Source organism: Enhydra lutris, unplaced genomic scaffold, assembly GCF_002288905.1.
Source record: "Enhydra lutris kenyoni isolate GAN:26980312 unplaced genomic scaffold, ASM228890v2 scaffoldscaffold3, whole genome shotgun sequence".
NCBI lineage: Eukaryota > Metazoa > Chordata > Mammalia > Carnivora > Mustelidae > Enhydra > Enhydra lutris.
Window position 1 is genome coordinate 22142772 of NW_019154087.1, and position 23076 is coordinate 22165847.

Consider the following 23076-nt stretch of genomic DNA (forward strand, 5'->3'; position numbering starts at 1 on the left):
GAGGTGTATTAGGGTATCTTATTTAATCCATTCAATAGGTGTTGTTGACTCGATTTTTTAGATGAGGAAACTGAGGCTCATAGAGATTGGGCAAAATGCTCAAGTTAACACAGTCAGAAATCGGCCGATCTCTGGTGTGCTGATTGCAAAGCCCACACCTTTACATACATTAAAGCTTTGTGCCAACGGATGGTTTCTATTCTTAGGCCACTTGGAGTGAGGGTTGGCTTGGGGACAGGAGTAAATACTTTCAGAGACACCTGGGTGGCTCAGTCAGTGGGCGCTGGACTCTTGGTTTTAGCTCAGTTTATGATCTCAGGGTCATGGGATCCAGCCCCATGTCAGACTCCATCCCTCTCCCTCTGCTCCTCCCTGCTCCACCTCCCTAAAATAAACAAATAAAACCTTTAAAAGAAAAAGAAGTAGCAAATACTTTCAGCCACTTTGAAGAATGCAGTAGTATGCAGCATTAGGGGTTCAGATTTTTAAAAAATTATTTACATATATATATTTAAAATTATACATATATATTTTAAATTATATCTTTCCATGTAATATATATGCAATCTTCTGTAATATATATAACATATATTTTTACATTAAAATTTTTAAAGAAGAATAACTAAATCTGGACACTTTTTACCTTTTCTGTAAAGCTCTGGCAATTCAACAAAATAATGGTATGATTTTCTGACAGCTGCTCACATGTAATTTCTTTCTGTGGCCACAGCAGGGCAGGAGTTCTCTTTTACAGGAATCACAGTACTTTGCCAAAATGTATTTTCAATACCTTGAGATTTACAAACCATATTTGCAAGCATAATAAAAAGGCAAACTCATTAAAAAAAAAAAAAACTTGCATCAATGTTGTGATCAAATAAACTCAAGGAAACATTACACAAAATGGAAAAGGCTGCTTCCCACAGCAGTCAAGCATATCTTTAAAATGCAAATATTTTACTCTTTTAATGATGAAAGAAAAATCTTGTGAAAGCAACACTTTCAGATGAATAAAATATCAAACCCAGGATATTTTCTTTTACATCTAGTTGCCTTGCATATCATATAGACTTATAAAAGTGAAAAAAGAAATGTGTATTTGGCAAGTTTGAGTTATTAAATCTTAAGGAAAAAAAAAAGAATTATATCCAGTTAAGCTTTTTAAAGTAAACCTCATAGATTTCATTTTTCAATGCAGAAATTTATAAAAAAAAAAATAAGTAGCAAAAGTGGACTGCATTTTCAATGCAGAAATTTATTAAAAAAAATAAGTAGCAAAAGTGGACAGACAGATGGTCCTCGTTTTTTTTTGGTTTGTTTTTTATTTTTTTTTAAGATTTTATTTATTTGTTTAACAGACAGAGATCACAAGAAGGCAGAGAGGCAGGCAGAGAGGGAGGCGGGGAAGCAGGCTCCCTGTTGAGCAGAGAGCCTAACGTGGGGCTCGATCCCAGGACCCCGTGACCATGACCAGAGCCGAAGACAGAGGCTTTAGCCCACTGAGCCATCCAGGTGTCCCGGTCCCTGTTTTTTTTTTTTGTTTTTTTTTTTAAATAAGATTACATGTTCAGAGTTACAAAATTCAGAAGGTAGAGAGGATAAAAATATGAAAATTGAATGCCATCTTCCTCTTTCCAGGTTCCCCCTTCCCTATTTCTTCTTCCTAAAAGTAACCTCTGTTAATAGATTTTTATGATGAAGACTACTTTGCAAGGAATGTTTCACCCCAAGATTAGGAATAGAATTTAAAACAACAGACTTCCGGGGCCCCCGGGTGGCTCAGTCAGTTAAGCGTCAGACTCCTGCTTTTGGCTCAGGTCATGATCTTGAGGTGGTGGGTCTGAGCTCCACGTGAGGGTTTTGTGCTTAGGTCAGAGTCTTCTTCAGATTCTCTCTCCCTCTCCCTCCTACTCTCTCTCTCAAATAAATAAATAAAATCTTTAAAAAAAATTTTCAGTCTTTTCTTGAACCAAAACTCAGACTGGAATTTTTGTTGCACTTGGGAAATGCAGCAGCGGCCTCAGAAGCAAAGTCCCTTGTAAACGGCCAACCGCACCACTGCCATCCCCATGGCCATCCTTCAGAATGAATGAGAAATCAAAGCGTCTTCTCACCTCCAGAAACGGTCTTCCCAGAGGTAAGGTATGTGCAGTACGCTTAAACCGCAGCTGCCCCTGCTGTCTGCCAGGAGCCCAGAGAAAAGAGCTCAGTCTCCAGGGCTGTCAGTCCATCCCTTTCATACTCACTGAAGTCGATTGAACAAAACAAAACAACACGTAACACTTCTATCTTAGAAATGACAAGGGACTCCTTGAGACATTGATTCAAAACCATAGTTGCACACATTGAAGAGAAAAGTATGTTTTATATATACTGAATACAATATCTAACTTTTTAAGAATGTTGTAAAATATTTCCATATGTACATTATATCAAAGTACTTTCCCCCCAAGTTCGGTTGAAAGGAAATACCCAGGGCATTAGGCCCATCAGAATAGATGTCTCCAGTTGTGGTTTTCAGATGCCCTAACGTGCTTCTGCCCAGAACTAATCAAATGCAGCTTGGGATTTGTAGGCTGTGTGTGTGTGTGTGTGTGTGTGTGTGTGTGTGTGTGTGTGTAATTCCTTACAAAGGGAAAAAAATCACTTGGATAAGACACGATAGAGGAGGATGAGTTATCAGTTGACTTTTTGGTATATTTCGAACATTATCACTTGTTTTTAATCATTCAGAGGAGAAGACTCCATCATGGCCACCTTGAATGAATTTTGCTGGTTTCTCCATAAATACGTAAGAAGGCTGTTCCATGCTAGAGGCAGGAAAGGTTCGTGCGTTCCGGGGTGTGGATAACACAGGATATTTAATTGAACACTCAAAACAGCTCCAGTTATATTATCTTCATTTATAGGTGTGGTGACTGAGATTTAGAGAGGCCAAGACACTTGCTCAAAGTCATCTAATTGGTGACCAAGAGGGGAACCTACAATTTAAACCCTTATTTGTCTAACACCAAATCATATATACTTTCTGCCCTATCTTGTGACAAGGCAGTTCAAGATCCATCTCTGTGAGAATCAGCGAGGAGATCTTGTGAAAATGCAGGTTGTTGGCTGAACGTTCAGAGATTCTGACTGAGAAAGTCTTAGATGGGGCTCAGGAATCTGACCATCAGATTCTTCGGTGTGAGAACCTTTGTCCATATCATAACGTTCAGTTATTTGTTTGTTTATTTTAAAGATTTTTTTTTTTTTTTTTGTCAGAGAAACAGTGAGAGAGGAAGCACAAACAGGGGGAGTGGGAGAGGGAGAAGCAGGCTTCCTGCCGAGCAGGGAGCACGACACAGGGCTCCATCCCAGGACCCCGGGATCATGAATGGAGCCCAAGGCAGACGCTTAACGACGGAGCCACCCAGGTGCCCCTAATGATCACCTTTTTAAAAGGAAAGGGACATTTCATATGACAAACCTCATTTGCATCCTGACATCTAGTTGTAAAGAGGTGGTGTTCCCGGTGTGCTCTTTAGAGTGGACCATGTCCTTGGCATTACCTGCAGGCTTTGTATTTATATCTAACAGACTGACCCCAGCAGATTGAATCACCAGCTTCACCTGCTCGAAATTCCTTTGACAGAAGTCGTCTTTCAGCCCAGCACCAGGAATTCTAAAGCTAAAATGTAAATAAGCCAAGAGGAACACACCAACTCATGTTCACACTATGGATGATGGCAGATGGGTTTTGAGGAGAGATGGAAAGGGACCCGGAACTAAGACTGATTAAGTAACTGCTAGGTACCAGGCATACCTGATCTTTTTAACAGTCTTGGAAGATAGGTATTCCTTTACCCATGTTTCGGGTTCATAACAAAGAAACTCAGAGCATTTAAGTAATTTCTTAAGGTAATATAACTAAGTAGTGGAGACCATGCTTTGTCTACTACACCAAGCCACATGCCTGTGTGTATGGAAAGAGGGGGGCTAAGAAGAGAGGTTGGAGACTTCGTATACTCCAGAAAGTCTCCCCAGGGGCAGTACCAGCATAGGGCCCGGTATATACCCAGTGCACAGTTAATGTCTGTTGAATGAACTGATGTGAATGCCATCAAAATATTCGAAACACTCATGTACTTAAAAATCCTGTGGTAACTCCCAACTGCCTGTAGTAGTAATTCTCGAAATTGTTCAGAAAGCAAAGCACTTAGAAATCATGGTGTTCTTTTTAGGGTATGACAGATATACACATTATACCACAAATTAACTTTCTGTTAATCAGATTTTATGCAGACAATATCCAGCACCAACAATTTAAGAAAAAATGTAAATCAACATATTCATCCATACATTTATAGGTTTTTTTTCTCCTAAAAACTGAGGATCTTGGATTACTTTGTAGAAGACCCAAATTTTATGATTTGCTATTCCAAAGTGCTGAATTTCTCCTGATATTGCTCAGAAGAAAAACATAGTCTCCCTTGGTATTACACAGCACACTCCTGGAAAATTCAGTATTTACTAAAACCATGCAAAAGTACTTTTTTGTTTATATTTAAGTGGAGTTGACCAAGACTTAGATAATAATAAATAGGTTTCCTATCTACACAAAAATCTGATTGGGTCTTGGAAGTTCACATAAGACTCAGGACAATTTGTTGAACAGGACTATCCCATACATGACAGAATGCATAGCATCAGTGCCCCAGTACATTTCCAACATGTCTCATAGCTGCCATCTGAGCTTGAACCATTGACTTAAATGAATCTACCAAGAGCCACGAGCACCTGAACTAAGCTGGACTGTAAGGTCTTGGAGGGCACTGGTGATACCATGTTCACCCTCAAAACCCCATCCAGTGCCTGAAGCACAGATGTCCAATTCATTACCAAGGCGAAGAAATGAATTCATATGGCCATGAATGGGAGATTTTGGAGATTCCTAATCTAGTCTTCCAGAACAGGAAGTGACTTGGCACCATAACAGAAGTCGCTAGTCACAGAACCAGTGCCACAGTTGAGGCCTCTTTGCTTCTACTATTGTCCTCTTTCTATGATCTCAGCCATCTTCAACTGTGGTACTTCACTCATTTAATCTCCAGAGTTACTCAAAAGCATCTCAAGGGGAACTGGGTTTCACCAGTTTTAAGGAAAACAATTTCTAGACTATTGCTTTCCACACGTACCCTTTCCTAAAACTGATCCCTCCCAGATAGGCGTGACATCAATTCTCCCTCTCATCCCCTCTTGTACAATCATTTGTCTCCCATTTTACCAAAGAAAGGGTGGTGTTCAATTGTGCATTGACTGGAGGCCTATAAAATTTGGGAGCAATAAATGGACAATTTTAAATATTGGGACCAGCACAATCTTCTTCAAACAAACTCCTATGGCTTCCTATCTATTCAAGAGCCGAAGAGCCAGAGCGGACCACACATTTTGCAGGATTTAGCGCAGGAGTACAAATAAATGTGTACTATCCCATCGGATATCATGCCTAAACACTAGGAAAGTATAAATTGAGCCAACAAATGATTTGACAAGGTAAGTTCTAGTCTCTCCTTTGACAAACATACCTTCCAAACGTCTTAAAGGCCAGGCCCAACATTATGATCCTAGGACTTTCACGGGCTCTCTGTCTAAGCATGGTGGCATACAGGTAGTCTATTCCCTGCCCAGCTGCTTTTTTTCTAGACCTCTGGCCCTACCTACCTTGATGGGCCACATGTGCAGCTGTGTGGACGGCTCAGCTCATACACATCCAAGCTCCTGACACAGCCCCTGCAAATGCCCGTGGGCTTCTGGGGAGCACCTCAGGGGCACAGTTCTCCCTGAGAGACAGGCCAGAGAGGAGAACTCAGCATACCATTCTAGTCCCCTAAACTCTTTGCTTATTGGAGGAGGGGGATACTGGCAGGGGGAAGCCAAAGCAGAGGCCCCTCTTGCCCAGCTTTGAGAGCTGTAGTGGTCGGAACAGTAAGCTACAAGAACAGATACAATCTGGCACACTGAGAACTTCCTACCCTCATCTCTCCTGCTTTCTCCCCCAACACTCTGGCCACATGGCACCCTCTGGCCTCCAGACTGTTCTCTACTTAGAATGCTCTTTTTCTCAGATATCTTGTTCTCAGCCTTCTCAGAGCAGCCTCCCCTCACATCACTGTTTGCATCATAAGACCCTGCTTCCCCCTGCATTCTGTCCCTTTCCCCTGCTTTACTTCTCTCTGTAGATTAGTCATACTAATATTCCACGCATTCACTCGCTCCCTCATCGGTTCATTCATTCATTGTCTCTCCTCGTTAGAATGTAATTTCCATGAAGGCAGGGATTTTTGTCTATTTTGTTTATCCTTGTCCAGAATGCTGCCTTATAAACAGTAAATGAGTTACAAAGAATGCTTGCTTGCTTGATGTTCAAAAAATAAAAAATCAGTGCAGGACTTTGTGTCTTCCCCTATCTCACCCATAAGGGATATGTTGGACATTGGAGTAGGTTATCCTGGCCCACACTGGGATAACCTGACCTCAGATGAAATGCAGAATGCTGAGGAATGACAATTTTCATTGACCATCCTCCCTTCAGTCATCTCCCTTAAATTGTCAAAGAACAGGTAATTCCTGAGAGAGAATCCCATGAAAGTGAAGCAAAAACACAGTTGAAAGGGCGGTCCTGCCTTATTTTACCCAGAGGCCAAATGGGTGGCAAGACTCCATACCTCTCTCTTCTGCTTTTCTTTCTTAGAATAGGACAAAATTGTGGAAATCACCAAACAGGAACAGACTTTCAACATAAAAAGTTTAAAATCCCATGGAGGAAATGGGATTGATAGGAGTCAAGAAGAAAAATAAAGAATATAAAACATCCAACTGTTAGAAGAATCTATGCCTGTCTTTTTTTTTAAGGTTTCTATGTAGCTTCAATTTGAAATATTTAAAAGGTGATTTTTTTTTTCAAATTATTCACATCTTTACTGTGCTGGAAATTATATCCTTTGCAATGATTTAAGTTTATAATGAAAAGTTTTAGATGATGATCTAAAAATGGGAAAATGTCTACAAAGTTTTTCCAAGATTTTTAAGGGATATGCAAACAAAATCCTATTTACTTTTTTTTTAAATTACTTATATTAGAGAAAGACAGAGAGCATGAGAAAGCACACAAGCAGGAAGGAGAGGAGAGGGAGAGAGAATCCCAAGTAGACTCCATGCAGGGCACAGAGCCTGCCTAGGTTTGATCTCAGAACTCCGAGATCACAACCTGAGCTAAAACTAGAACTCCAACGCTCAAACAGCTCTGCCAAACACCCAGGTGCCCCGAGCAAAATCATATTTAAAGACCATTGCACTGTACCGCTCTTTTAGTGGTATACTGCTATGTAATAGACTAACCCCAAAATTTAATGGGGTAAAACAGTCATTTTGTTTTTTCTCATCATCCTTTCTCATCATCCGTTAGACTCAACGAGGCAGTTTTCTGCTGGTCTGGCTTGAGGTTTCTCATGCCGTTGCAAGCAGATGGCAGCTGTGCTAGAAGCAGACGTCATCTAGAGCGGGGAGGGTCCACAAACTACAACCTGTGGGCCCAATCTGCCCCACAGCAGTTTTTGTGAATAAAGCTCTATTGGAGCACAGCCGTGAGCATCCCCTCGGGTACTGTCTGGGGCCACTTCTGCACTATCAGCAGAGTTGAATAGTTTCATCACAGACCATATAGCTAACAAAGTCTTTGATATCAAGATGCTGTAAACATTTGAATTTTCTTTAATGCCATTGGTTCTTTAGGAACGTCAAGCTGTAAGCCTACTCCCAACCCAAGGGAGAGAAACAGAGAGAGAAGCAGGCCAGTTAGCAAGTGAAGCCCTCAGGCTATTTTGCACAGGCCAAGGAATACAGAGGTTGAATGAATATTAGGGGAATTCAGTCAATAATTTTGATCCCTTTCATCCTTAATAGTAGGTTGATGCGTAAATTATCTAGGGGATTGCATAATTTAAATATCCTCTAATGCAGAGGAGAGTGTCTTTTCTCCTAACCAAACAGGAAAGCTTTTTTTTCCATTGATCTCCCTTAGGAAGGAAAGGAGGCACACAACTTTTGGCTCTGGACCCACGCAGGTGGACTAAAAGCTATATAGTAGCAGGGATGCTGTCCCTCTTAGTGATTAAGTTTGTTCATACATATCAGATTCATTCAGCTACGAATGTTGAGTGAATTGGGTTGCATGAATTGCTTTTATTTTTTTAAAAGATTTTATTTATTTATTTGAGAGTGAGAGAGAGAGAGAGAGAGAGAGAGAGCGTGTGCATAACCAGAGTGAGCGGGAGGAGAAGCAGACTCCCCGCTGAGCAGGGAGCCTGGTGCGGGGCTTGATCCTGGGACTCTGGGATCATGACTTGAGCTGAAGCAGATGCCCAACTGACTGAACCACCCAGGTGCCCCCATTTTTCTTTTTTTTTTTTTTTTTTAATACAATCTCTTTCTTAAGGCATTTGCACATGTTGGTTCTTATGCTTGGAAGGTTCTCCCTACTTGTCACCCAGCTAAAATCCACTTGTCCTTGCCACAGTATGAAACCTCACTTCCTCAGAAAAGCCTACTTTACCACCCTGTGAGGGGTCCTTCTTACCCTGTTCCACAGCACTGTAGTTCCTCTGATTCTTATCCCAAAGTATGCAATTAAAAATGTATTTATTGGGGTGCCTGGGTGGTTCAGTGGGTTAAGCCTCTGTCTTCAGCTCAGGTCATGATCTCAGGGTCCTGGGATCAAGCCCCACATTGGGCTCTCTGCTCAGCAGGGAGCCTTCTTCCCCATGTTTCTCTGCCTGCCTCTCTGCCTACTTGTGATGTCTGTCAAATAAATAAATAAAAACCTTAAAAAAATGTATTTATTTCCTCATTTAACATGGTCTCCCCTCTGTGCCATGACAGCAGGGAAGAGCCTGCTTTGTTGACTTCTGTATTACTATTTACCCAAGAGCACAATTTCTGGAACACAGTCGTTTCTAATAAGTATTTGCTGAGTGAACAAATGAAAACTAAAGCAAACTGTTAAGACTATAAATGTAGTGGCAAAAATATTTATATAATCCTTCAGATTAACCAGAAACATTTAAGATTTACTCAAAATTACTAAACAGCTAGTATTTTGGAAACCTGAAAACATCTTTTGATCCAGAATTATTGGATCTTATCCTTTAGAAAGGATAAGGGTCTTATCCTTTAGAAAGGAAATTCATGAAGACTGTCTTAACTTTTCTACTCCTGGTTTAGAATACAGTGTTTATCCCATCTAGTTCTCATTGTTTAAAGAGATGAACCTTGCACGTTCGCAAGGTTTTAAATTATTTTCCTCTACATTCACACACCCAGATTCAATAAACGCTTTGTTTTTCTATGTTATAAAACCAAGAGGCACCTGGGTGGCTCAGTTGTTAAGTGTCTGCCTTCAGCTCAGGTCATGATCCCAGGGTCCTGGGTTCAAGCCCCACATCAGGCTCCCTGCTCGGCGGGAAGCCTGCTTCTCCCTCTCCCCCTGCCTGTGTTCCCTCTCTTACTCTCTGTCAAATAAAATCTTAAAAAAAAAAAAAAAATAAATCAAATCCCAGAATATTGACAGAATCAAAGCATTAATAGTCATTAATTACAATTTTAAGGTGTAAATCATTATCATACATGTACGAAATATATGTAGAGCTCCTGAAACCAACAGTAGTATCATATTTAAGTTGCGAATTAAGGGCACAGAGCCTGGCTAGGTTAGATCTCAGGACTCCAAGATCACAACCTGAGCTGAAACCAGGAATCCAATGCTCAACCAGCTCTGCCACCCAGGTGCCCCAAGCAAAATCATATTTAAGTTGAGAAATGGCCAGTGGCTTGCTGGTAATATATTTTTTTATGATTTTATTTGACAGAGAGAGAGAGACAGACGGACAGAGTGTGTGCATACACAAGCAAGCAGAATGGCAGGCAGAGGGAGAGGGAGAAGCAGGCTCCCCACTGAGTAGAGAGCCCAAAGTGGGGCTCGAACCCAGGACCCTGAGATCATGATCTGAGCCAAAGGCAGTCGCTTAACCGACTGAGCCCACCCAGGCTCCCCGGTAATATTTAACATGCAACTCCCACGGAGAGAAAAAATTTTTTGTAGCATTTGGTGATTTCCCATATGTAAATACTCCTGCCATGATAATTTCAAGGTACGAACCGGACATCAACAAACACAGAGTTGGGAAGAAATGCACGCAATTGGCTCTCACAGCTGGAATGAGCTGGCTCCGCACACCACTGGCTCTGTTGGTAATAGCTAATAATTATAAACTTGCTAAGTAATCCACCTCAGAGAAAAACCTTAATATTCCACCCTGCTTCACAATCTTACTCCATAAGAACTGTATATGATTTTAATTGGTGTGATGAGAAATACAGTTTATATTTAAAGCTGCATGTAGTCCTGACTATCAAAATTCTGGGAACCCAAGCTCCAAATCATTAGGGTAAAAATTTTAAGTATGTTATTACACTGCTGAAAATAAACTTAATTTACTTACTTAAACATATGGAGATTTTCTGCTTTTAAGGGTAGAAGACCACCTCCCCCATCCTTCTAACAGAATTTATAAGCAATTCAATGGAAGGAGAAATACTAGACTTTAAAAAGAAACCACTGACTACATTCGGGCATTAAGGGCTCTTTTTAATGTCTTTTTAGGAAACGTCAACAATACTTAAGTCACACAACACAGAACTGGATTCAATAAAAGCTTTGTTTCGCTTTTTACAAAATCAAAACGCAAAAGAGTGCATAATTCATTTTGGTTACTTGGGCAGAGTTGGTACTATATTCACACCCATCTACGTCCTTCTTTTTTTTTTTTTTAAGAGTTTGTTTATTTATTTGACAGAGAGAAATCACAAATAGAGAGGCAGGCAGAGATAGAGAGAGAGAGGGAATCAGGCTCCCTGCTGAGCAGAGAGCCCGACGCGGGACTCGATCCCAGGACCCCGAGATCATGACCTGAGCAGAAGGCAGCAGCTTAACCCACTGAGCCACCCAGGCGCCCCATCTACGTCCTTCTTGATCTACACACTACAGGTCGAATTTGGCACTGCTTTGAGTGCAGGGGTGGGAGGAGGAAGCTGGACTGCACAGTGCGGGGTGGGAAGAGGTGAGGAGAGGCATAAGCAAAGGGCAGCTGAAGAAGGATGGCCTGTGGTCAAGAACTTCAGTGGCTCAACTAACACAGGTGAAGAAATGGGTCACCGATCAGGAACATCTCATAACTGTTAATGTTATGGAATTAGCATGTCTGTGTCACCCTCTAAATTCCTAAGTGGAAACCCTACTCCCCAATGTGATGGTATAAGTAGCAAGGGGGCCTTTGGGAGGTAATTAATCTTGAGGGTGAAGCCCTCATAATGGCATCAGCACCCTTGTAAGAGACACAAGAGGATTTGCTTCTCTTTTTCCATCATGTGGATACAAGGAGATAGCCCTCTGCTAACCAGTAAGAGGGCCCTCACTAAGAACTGAATTGGCCAGCACTGAGCTTAGCCCTATCAGTCTAGCACTAGGAGATATGTTTGTAGTTTAAGTCCCTCAGACTGTGGTAATTAGTTACAGCAGCCTGAGCAGACTAAGACACTTAGGAAGCACTATTGCAACCCTAGGAACTAAAACTTCATATATGTACCATACTTCAGTGCCAGCTTATGAATTTAAAAACAATCACCATAAATGAAATGATCAAATATGTAAGAATGCTCACAAGTATTAAAAAAGAAAAACTGGAAATCACCTAAATGTTCAAAAGAAAGGGAGTCAATTGTGGCACGTAGACTTGATGGCAGATGCAGCCATTGAAATATTTTTCCATAAAGTGGGTTGAAAATTTATATAGTATCCCTCCAACTTTGATTTAAAATCTATGCCTGGAAAACATCGAACGGTTACATAACCTATATACTGAAATAAAAGGGGATTTTTTTCACTCGGTTTTTTCCATACTTTTCAAATTGTCTGCAAAGACGTTTTATGGAAGTGAGAATGTTGCAAATTTAAAAAAGGTTAAACCACTTAACAAATACATTCTTTGGAAAGTATGTAACTTTAATGCTTTTCTCAAATTTCTTAACCTACTCATCTTGCTGAACCTTAGTCCAACTCACCAGGTAGTCTGTGTTCAGTCAAGCTGTCCTACGCACCCTGAGTGGTAGAGGGAAGCATATGGGTGCTGGGCTGGCAAACAGAGGCTGTCCCCTCCATAGCCAGTATTCAACAATTACAAGCTAGATTAGTTTACAAAGCAAGCAAATAACTGGATTAAAATGTTGAAACATTGTTTTTTTTAATGTTATTTTAAACATACTCACTTTCACGTTCTTATATACAACACACACACCAAATCACCAAACTTGTCCCTGTAGTATGGGTTGGCCTAAGTCAGTGAAATGACTGTTTCATCTACCTCAGAATTCCATTTTCCTTGGTACTATAACCCCATTAGAAATCTCATTTTGTATCATGATTACACATTACAGAAGGTAACTCTATTACCTGGTGGATCTCAATTAAGACTAGGCTGACAATAGGGGTCTCAGCTATCATTTGTCTTTGTGGGGAGTGATAGTCATTTGATTTCAACCACTAAGTGTATCATTTGCAAAAATCCTAAAAACAAATGGCTCTGGGTACTATTATATAACCTGTGTGCCTCCGTTTCCTTATTTGCAAATTGGGGATAACTAGATGTCACGGGGTTATCAAAGGGACTCAAAGAAGACGTGAAGTATTTTGAAGTGTCACACATGGCAAAGCCAGGATTAGAAATTCTTTACTGCTGGAGTTCCTGTGTCAGCTTAGCCACTTACTAGTTCCAGGACACCTTTCCTCTTTAAAAGGGCGGTCATTTATAAGAGGAAACACTCCTCTGCCTGAGACATCTAAATTCCATCATATCAGTAACTGAACACCTAGATTGAGGAAAAGGGTCAAAATATATAGAAATCTCTTTTGGTGACTAGATTTCTTTGCTTGTGCAAGTAGCCAGCCTCTGCTCTCTATGCTCCCCTGAGATTAAAAATAAGCTTGACATGGGACGCCTGGGCGGTTCAGTTGGTTGAGCGGCTGCCTTCGGCTCAGGTCATGGTCCCAGCGTCCTGGGATCGAGTCCCACATCGGGCTCCTTGCTCGGCGGGGAGCCTGCTTCTCCCTCTGCCTGCCTGTCTGCCTGTGCTCGCTCACTCTCTCTCCCTCTGTCTCTGACAAATAAATAAATAAAATCTTAAAAAAAAATATATAAGCTTGACATGATCCGAAAAATGGTCTTGGAAGGCAATTCAAATGAACTAATATACATAGAATATTAGAAAATGCTTGGTACTGTCTAAGCACTGTAAGAATGAGCTACTCTCACTCTTTACACACTTTTATATTATTAAGAGTTGTTAGAAATATCACACAGCTTTCAAGAATAAATATAACCAAGGTCCGTTACTTTAATTTCTGAACTGATTATAAATTCAACATCAACCAGTTTGAATTTCATTAGATCCACAAGTTTTGTATATTAAGAGCTCATTATTTGCTGAATATGAAGTTCCGAGCTCTCCAATATACACCATTTTGAACTGACCTAAAGAAATGGAAGGTTTAAATAAGATGGTGTAAAAGATTCCATTCCAAGTAACTTATTGAACACTGTAATTCTGTCCTGTCAATGTTGGTGCTGAAGGGAGACTCTATGGAAATTATTCAGAGGAATTAAAAAAGAAACATCCAGATATTTTAAGGGCCACTTTTCTCAAACCGTCCAAGTCTTCCAGAGCTGCCATCAAAAAATTCTACGTATCACTGACCTCCATTTCCTGTTTCAGAAAAAGCAACCACCTAAAAATAATGAAATCCCCAAACACCATAGAAATGGGTATACTAACAAATTACAACAGCAATAACAGATCAAGCCTTTTGATTTTTTTATTACTCAAAACAGCTTCATTTTTTTTATTTAGCTTTCTGGCTCTGTGCTTGTGCCTTCAACACTTTCACAACGATTTTCTGCTCCTCGATAAGGAAAGCACGCTTGATCCTGGAAAGAAAAATATTAAATGACGTAAACGAAACCTACAAGTACAGACTAAACACTCAGGAGCTGAAATTAGATGGGCAGACCATTTAGCTGAAGGTCTCCTTCCTGCGCTGACATTTAAAGCAGGATAGTCCCTCAATTCTATGCTGATTGCACCTGCAACTCTTCTTCTGAGTCATGAAGGATTTATGTGTGCAGAATCAAAATGGTGGGTTAAAAGATATTAGCAAGAGGCAATTTCTCAAGTGTGAAGATTCTACAGCTTGAATGAGGCCACCTCTGCGACTTACTAGCTATGTGATCCTGGGCAAGTTACCTTCTCTGTTGTAAGGTACAGCAGTAAGTTCATACCCATTTCACAAGACTTTATGAAGATGAAACTTGGGAAAGAGATGCAATTTCTGTACTTTGAACCTCCATTTAGAGAGAAAGTACTTTTTATTAATCACTTTTATTACAGTGCATAGGACCTGACAAACAGCTGGTTCTCACTACCACTTGTTAAAAGCAAAGTTACCTCCAGAGAGAAAGTAAATTCCCAAAAAAACCTGTCCCACCTATGCTCTTTATTGGTACCCCTGTTTATAACCCTGCCTAAAATTCCTGGGATTTTGGACTCATTCCCTAAACTTACTCAAAGACCACACCCCTCTCAGAGTCATAGCTAACACTAACCTACAGACTACCAGTAGACCTACACCCAAATCTCTTAAGAGCTAGGGCCTGTAAATCCTATTTTTAATAATGTGCCCATGATTACGTTTAGCAAAGTCTGGGAACCAAACACTGGTAAAAAGCCAAACCCTTTTCACTTAAAACTAACTCATGACCCTCTCATCTCCAATATACCTTTCCAATCTCATTTCTCATTCCTTTACATTCCTTGCCTAAATGCCCTTTCAACCTCTTGGGCAACATTTACCTATCATTCAAATGCCATTCAGAGTCCCAGCAACTTGGAAGGTAATGATCTCCTCAAAACTTCAATCATAGTTCAGCTTTCCTGTATTTCATGCAAGTTACATTAAATTTTCTACTTGTATTACTCTAACATGCCTTACCATCCCCCTACAAATTAACTCCTGAAAGGCAGAGTGAACTTGCCAAGTTTGGTGCTGGATTTGGTTTAGAAACCTACTTTAACCATTTTATAGAACTGAATAAATTGGAGGCAACCCACTCAATGAACCAGCTCCTTAACTTGTGAAGACCAACTTACCTCACAAATTCTTCCACTTAGTCTTTGGAGGCAATTCATGTTTATAAAATCAGTGAGTTTAAAAGCAAGGGCCTCAATAAAAACTAGAATGAATCCCAGTGCTGTCCCTTAGCGGCTATGTGAATTTAAACAAGCCTTGGTTTCTTCACAAAAAGTAAAACAGAAACCCGTCCCAGATGGATTTGTGACAATGTTTATCATTGAAACACCCAGTAAATGTTACCATCACAGACTCCACCGTTTCCACTCCTACCTAGGCCACTACCAATTCTTTCACGTAGCGAAGTCCTGTCCTCTACCTGGAACACTCTCATCTCCTATAACCCTCTCCACCCAGCCTTTAGGTCTTAATGCAGGTGCCAGTGCCTCAGCCTACATGAAGAAGAGGAACTGAATCATTCCAAGCACTCATCTTTTGTTCAAAGAATACGGTTACTATTCATTCTGCTGTAGGTTTAGATTCTGGCCCACCAAAAGCCCTGCTCGAAACCCATCAATCCCTCCATGTTTAAGGATCAAGCTAAAAATCTGTAAGGGCCTTCCTGATCTGTGACTTGTACCTCTCGTCTATTACCTCCCACAACACTGCTCCAGCCACACCAGAACTACATCTAGTTATTTTGTTTTTTTTAAAGATTTACTTTAAATATTTAAAAAGATTTATTTATTTGACAGATAAGAGATCAGAAGTAGGCAGAGAGGCAGGCAGAAAGAGAGAGAGAAGCAGGGAGGCTCCCTGCTGAGCAGAGAGCTGGATGTGGGGCTCGATCCCAGGACCCTGAGATCATGACAGGAACCGAAGGCAGAGGCTTTAACCCACTGAGCCACCCAGGCGCCCCACATCTAGTTATTCTGTTCCTACACTTTTAAGACCTTCCACTCTCCATCTACCTGAGTAACCTACAACTTACTAGTTTCTTACCTGCCTCCCCCACAAAACCAAGGTCAATTTAATTTCTACATCTAGCTTAAGAATGCCCCGAAATCTCAAGTGAATTAGTTTGAACCAGCATTATTTATTAGTCTGCAGAGCACCAATTATTCCTAGTCTAGGAAGGATTCCAAAATATGCAACTTTCGTTTAAAGTTCACTAGTCTTCTATGATCAGCATGCAATGGAACAAACACATGCGCACACAAGTTCAAGAAAGTCCACTGGATTTAAGAGTTATATTTACCTGTCACGAACACACTTGGCACACATGGAACCACCGTAGGCCCTGCTGACATGTTTTTTCGTTTTAGACAACCTCATAAGCACTTTAGGCCTCACAGCACGAACCTGCAAAGTCAACGCTGAGATTACTTTGATGGTTTAACAGAAAATGTCCTGGATTTGACATGTGGGCAGGCTAGGTCAGAACAGGAAATGGTATACTCATTTATCTGAAAGGCATCTCACTGCATCTGTCATTTAGGCTTTAAAAGCCTATGTTCTTGACAGACGTGGATCATGGATAATTAGCACTTCTCAACCTTCCCAGTGGCGACCTCTCCTTCACACATTCTCTTACCAAGGTATTAATGCTCACTAGCTCTTGTTATTCATAGCAGAAGGATCACTTACTCCTCGAAGTCGGCCTGGGCACACGCCACATGCAGATTTTGGTGCTTTCCCAACCTTCTTGGTATAAAGGTAAACGATTCTATTACCTGGGGTTCGGGACCTAGGAAGTGAGAGGATAGGGAAAAGCTCAGCATTCTGCAGAGTAAACAACAATATGTATTTTGAATTTCAGAAATACTTACAGCCGAGTTTTATTAGAGGCTGTATTGTAGGACAGCCTACGACGGTAGGTCAAACGCTGGACCATTCTGAATGCCTGAATTAAGAACAAATAAAACTGAACTGTGGAAATAATTCAAACCTCACAACAAAACGGTATCAACTACTTCATACATTCCATATACATATTCTTATACACATTAATCCTTAAAGTACCTTATGAAAAGAACTCCGTACTTTAAAACTACTTATATTTAAAAGTGATTGGTAAGAATGCTGGGAGGCCCATGTTTGTTTTCCTGATAGTAATCAATGATGGCACTGATTAAAATCTGCCAGACTTATTTCTCAGTAAATCTGTTTGGCGTGGTGTCCAGAAAAAAGTGTTATGAACAGGCAAGTTTACAACAGTTTTTAAAGGAAAACTGCACCTGAACATTTAAGTTATACCCTCACTTATGCCATCCACTGGAATACTGCACAAGGGGCTACCCAGCCTCCTTGTCTCTAAAACAAGACTTCTACCGAGTTCATACGGCTGTCACTAAGATTAAATGACAGAAGCGAACCTGCTCAACCTACTGGAGTGCCTGTCCTATAAAAGATGCTCAGGGCTCAGTGACTCAGACCAAAGTAGCATGTGGGACAAGTCAAGCGCCAACTAACACTTATTTTGGTATCAAAGTGTCTTTGAATTACAGCATCTTTTTTTTTTTTTCTCATTTACCAACAGAAAATAATACTGAATGAGGTCACTTAGCAAATCGGATATGCAAGTACGCACAGGAACCGTTTTTCAGTTAACCACTCAAAGTAACATGAAAATGTAAACAAGACTTGAATCCTCATTTTTTAACCCCCAACTTCGCAATCGCTACATCACATGCGATGTAAAAGAAAACAGCCTTCATTTGCTGGTATGAGCTCCTAACATTACACCAAAACATAACGGTTGACACCAAAGGCCAATGCGGGAGATCCAAACAGCTACCATTCCGTTTACAGCTCCAAAACCAAGACAGAATACTCCCTCTGAACATTTTTTTATCTCCCTTGGTACTGGCCTTGGAAATGAAAACATTCTGAAATAACGACCCGGACATACTGGTCATCCGCCATCCCAAAGCCTAAACATATATGCAGGCCCAATGATAAAATGTGTGCGTTAAGATATAAAAATGTTCCGCGATGCCGCAGTCTCAACCTGCCGGATGACAACTCGTAGGTCTCCAAACGCGACTTCTAAGCCGGCAAAGGCCCGAGCTGTGAGCTCCAGGTACTCCCGGCTCGGGAAGGGAGGTCCGGATGGATGGCTGTCTGAAGCTAAAAAGCCGGGGACCTGCTCACCACCAGCCTTCCTCCTGAACCTTTAACCCCACGCCAGTTCAAAGAGCTAAGCCTGAGACATCCTGGCTCCCTCAATTCCCCCGATGGCAGCCGATTGTAAAAGGAGTTAGGGGTACTGAAACGAAAAAAGCAGCCATACCTACGGAAGCCGTCCCCGGAAGAGGAAAACGGAAGCGCATGCAAGTTTAAAGGTTAACTCTGACTGCGTCGGATGGGAAGTTACGTCAGAACCAGCGCCGCCTTGGTGTACGGATACCACCCAGCGCCCCTCAGTCAGAGGGAGATGCATAGAGCTGCCATGTTGTACGGCAACTGGCGAGCCGCCCTTGCCTGGGGGCCTGCACGTTAGCAGCCCGCAAAAGCGTCACACAAAGCTCTTCCGGGAATCTCTGGAGAAACAAATGCAAATAACAAAGGGAGCTGCAAAGGGCAGAGGTGGGACAAAGTCAACTTTTTTCATTCTGAGGGACGCAACGACGCGTTGAACCCAAAGAGCACTGGCTTTGTAGTTAGTCGAGGATTTAGATCCCAGTTCTGACACTTGTTACTAGGTGACCTTTGTAAGAGAGTAAAGAGAGTAAAGAGTTACTCTAAATTTCCCTTCTTTTTTCTTGTCATTCATCCAAAGCACAAGGTTAACAAATTGGATTTAAATCTAGTATCTGCTAATTATTAGCTGTGTTATTTTGAGCAAGTCTTTTTTCTTCTAAGATTTTATTTATTTATTTGACAGACAGAGGTCACAAGTAGACAGAGAGGCAGGCAGAGAGAGAGGAGGAAGCAGGCTCCGCGCGGAGCTGAGAGCCAGGCAAAGCTGAGAGCTGGATGCCACTGATCCCAGGTCCCTGAGATCATGACCTGAGCGAGGGCAGAGGTTTAACCCACTGAGCCACCTAGGCGCCCCTTGAGCAAGTCTTTAAATGAGTCATGCCGTGATCAAAGGCAGAATCAAACTGAAGCACTTAGCACAGGTCTTGTCCAAAGCAAGTGCTCAATAAATGGTGGCTAATTTTATGATTATGTACAGAACTTCACATAGGTAATAAAGTTTGAGCTGGGCCTGTGCCATGTGAAAGTTTACATTAAGTGCCTAGGTGTATTTTTTTTGAGACAAGAGTCCTTAGTTTTCATTATATTGCCTAAGAGGTTCATGACCTCCAAAAAACTAAAGAGCACTTTGATCAGGTCCTAAGGAAAAAATGCTAAAAAGGGCCTTTAAATCCTTATCTTACGCTCCCTGCTAATAGACTGAGAGAGAGCAGCACGCTAGTGTATTGGGGAATGCCCTTAAAAAATACCCGACTCCTAAGGAAGTGATGAAGTAGGAGCAGGGGATCCACCACTGAGGCCTCAGCTGTTCCTATCAAGAGCTCTGGAATGAGGATGGCTCTTCATAGTTGTCCCAAATCCGCCAAGGAGCCAGCCCTTTATACTTCCACATCAGTCAGTCCTGAGCCTGGATGCCGTTGGAGCATGGGTGAGGCAGTTTCTTGAAGCTGAGAGCAGCCTCTAGTGAGGGAAGCTGCTGCAGAGCCTCCTGCATTGTCCCTGAAGAGGGGATTTGAGTCTAGAGCTTCCTAGTAGCCACTAAAGTTCCCTTCTCCGTTTCCCAGCCTGACTGTTGAGGTGAGAAAGCAGGCAAGTGGCTGGGGACAGACGCCCTGTTCCTATTAGAGATCTGCCTTGGTTGGTGAGTCCTGTTACTTACATCATCCCTCATATCTTTGTCACCCTGGAAGGCTCTGGTTATATCCTCCCCTTTGCTGACTCTCAAATAGCTGCTTCTCCCCTGACGTAATCATGAGTTACTTCCTTCTTTCCATCCTTCAGGTTTTGTCCTTCTGGTATTCCCTTTGTCTTGCGTTTTTTCGATAGGTCTTATCAGAGATGTGGGCATCTTATTAAATATTTCCAAGAACCTCCTCTGTTTTTATTAATCTTTCTGTCTCTCAGTTCCCCATTCATTGACTTCTGTGTACTCTAACTAAATATTCTATAAACTTTTGTGAGATTGAAATAAGATGAACCTATCATACTTTTGTTTTTTTCTGGCTCGGTCTGGGAAACTTTGAGGTTTAAAATTCATGTATTTGAGAGATTTTTCATAAAAGGTACTAATTTCAGTGTGGTCAAATGTATCTTTGCTGAGTTTGTGCATTTTGCATCTTGTTTCAAAAATGCTTTTCTACCCAACAGTCTAAGATAATCACCTATATTTTCCAGTGATTTAAAGTCTTGTTATTGACTCATTTAGAGTTAATTTTTGTGTATAGAGTGAGGTAGGGATACAATTTTCTTTCTTTCCAGTATGTATAATCTTTTTTTTTTTTTCCAACTCCACTTACTGAATACCCCCTTTCCCCACCAGTCTGATATCTTAGCTGTGTTGTATGGCAATGTTCCATATCTGTGTGGGTCTGTTTCTGGCTCTTCACTCTATTCCACTGGTCATGTTGTCTTTATTAGTTCCACACTCTCTAAATTCTTTAGTAGATCCTAAGTACTAGAAGTACAAATATGCACTACTTTTCCTTCTTTTTTGGAACGAAAAATCCTGACCTTTTCTCTCTCCCAGATACATTTTAGAGTCCGCTACTCTGAGTTTTGCTTGCATTTGCATTGAACCTGGGTCAATTAGAGGATAATTAACATTTTTGTGATATGAAGTTTTCATAAATATGAATGTAGCATCTCTCAACGTATAAGTCCTCTCTTTTTTTAAGATTTTTTTTTTTTTATTTGAGAGAGAGAGAGAGCAAGGGTGGGATGGGACAGAGAGAAAGGAAGCGAAAGTCCTAAGCAGACTCTGCACTGAGCACAGAGCCGAACACAGAGCTGGATCTGATGGCCCTGAGGTTACAGCCTGAGCTGAAACTATCACGACCTGAGCTGAATCCACAGGATGGATGCTTAACTCACTGTGCCACCCAGGCACCCTATTTAAGTCCTCTTTAATATCCCTTAATAAAGTTTTATAATTTTTCTGGAGAGATTTGCATGCCTTTTGTTAGATTAATTTCTAGGTTAATTAAAGTTGACATTTTCTGGGGCGCCTGGGTGGCTCAGTGGATTAGGCTGCTGCCTTTGGCTCAGGTCATGATCTCAGGGTGCTGGGATCGAGCCCCGCATCGGGCTCTCTGCTTGTCAGGGAGCCTGCTTCCCCCTCTCTCTCTGCCTGACTCTCTGCCTACTTGTGATCTCTCTCTCTGTCAAATAAATAAATAAAATCTTAAAAAAAAAAAAAGTTGACATTTTCTGATTCTGTTGTGAAAGGTGTCTTTTTAAGTCTGTATTCTATTTTTTTGTTGTTGATATATAGAAACGGAGTTGCTTGTATATTAATTTTACTTTCAGCCATCTTGATAAATTTTATTACTAGTAATTTGTATGAAGATTCTTTTGGATTTTCTAAGATTTGCTTGAAGCAGAATTTTTAATCTTTGCACATACAATACATATATAATTTTATAAATTTTCGCAGACTGAACACACCTAGATAAGACACAGTATCATCAGCACTCCAAATGACTTCTCTACCTGCTCCCATTCTTTCCTCTTCTCCAAGGGTAACCTCTACTCTGACTTCTACCCCATAGATAAGTTTTGCCGATTTTTGGCAAAATTTATATATAAATGAACAAAATTCTTTGTATCTTGCTTCTTTGTTCAATCTTGTTTATAATATTCATTTATGTATTTTTAAAATTCTCACAGCTCAATAGAATTCCATTGAGCAAACATACTACTATTCTTCTGTTGAAGGCCATAATGTGGTTTCCAAGTTCAGGCTATCCTGAACAGTGCTGCTAGTACAGTACGTGTATTTTGTGAAGAAAATGTATACTTTTCGGTTGGGTATAAACCTAGAAGTGGAATTGGTGGGTCATAGGGTATGTGTGGTAGGCAGAAGGTCAAGAATTCTAGGATGTCCCCAGTGACTTCTGTCCTATGGTGATATTCTCGTAATTAAGTTATATGGCAAAAGGGATTTTGAAGGTGTAATTAAGGTTACTAATCAGTTGACCACAAATGAAGCCCAAATTAGGATTGGCCTGAAAGAATATGATGCAAGGCATCAACAGCTTCTGCTATGCTAAATAAGAATTCAAGGTTGGTGATTATTTTCCTTTCAGTACTTTGAAAATATCAGTCTGTTGTGTTTTGGTTTCTATGGTCTCTTGAGAAGTCAAATCATTCTTATTTTTTCTTCTTTAAAAGGAATTTTTTTTTTTTCTAGCTATCTTTGGGAACATTTTCTCTTTAGTTTTGGTTTCCATTAGTTTTACTATGATGTGCTTAGTCAAGCTTTTCTTTATTCTGTGAGGTTTATAGGGTCTTTTATAACTGTATCTTGAGAGCTTTCATGAAATTTTAAGAAATTCTCAGCCATTATCTGTTCAGATATTGCTTCTGCCCCATTTTCTTTCCTTCTGGGAACTCCAGCTCCACACTGTATTCTTATCGCTGTATCTCTAGGTCTCTCTTCTAGTTATTAGTTGCAGTAAAACCAATCATCTCAAAGTTAGTGTTATAAAATAACAACCATTTTATTATTCTCCTGGTTTCCACTATGCTCAAGGCCTGGGTCCTAATTCCAGCATGGGGGAGTTTGGGGGAAGGAGGTGCTTCCCAATAGTGTCTACCTGGAGATAACATCAGATCCCACAGGTTAAGGACTCAGTCTCACAAAACTGCCTTTCACTTCAGATGTC

At 40.9% G+C, this 23076-nt stretch overlaps 1 protein-coding gene across 1 annotated transcript; it reads right to left on the minus strand.

Annotated features, from left to right (window-relative positions):
- Positions 1-13458: 13458 nt before the first annotated feature.
- Positions 13459-18559, minus strand: LOC111157481 (ribosomal protein L34). Its single transcript, XM_022518910.1, has 5 exons — positions 18504-18559; positions 17041-17114; positions 16859-16958; positions 16470-16573; positions 13459-14072 (listed from the first exon to the last, which is right to left on the minus strand). Exons 2-5 carry the CDS (start codon positions 17103-17105, stop codon positions 13988-13990), a joined length of 354 nt encoding a protein of 117 aa, XP_022374618.1. The 5' UTR covers positions 17106-17114; positions 18504-18559; the 3' UTR covers positions 13459-13987.
- Positions 18560-23076: the final 4517 nt, after the last annotated feature.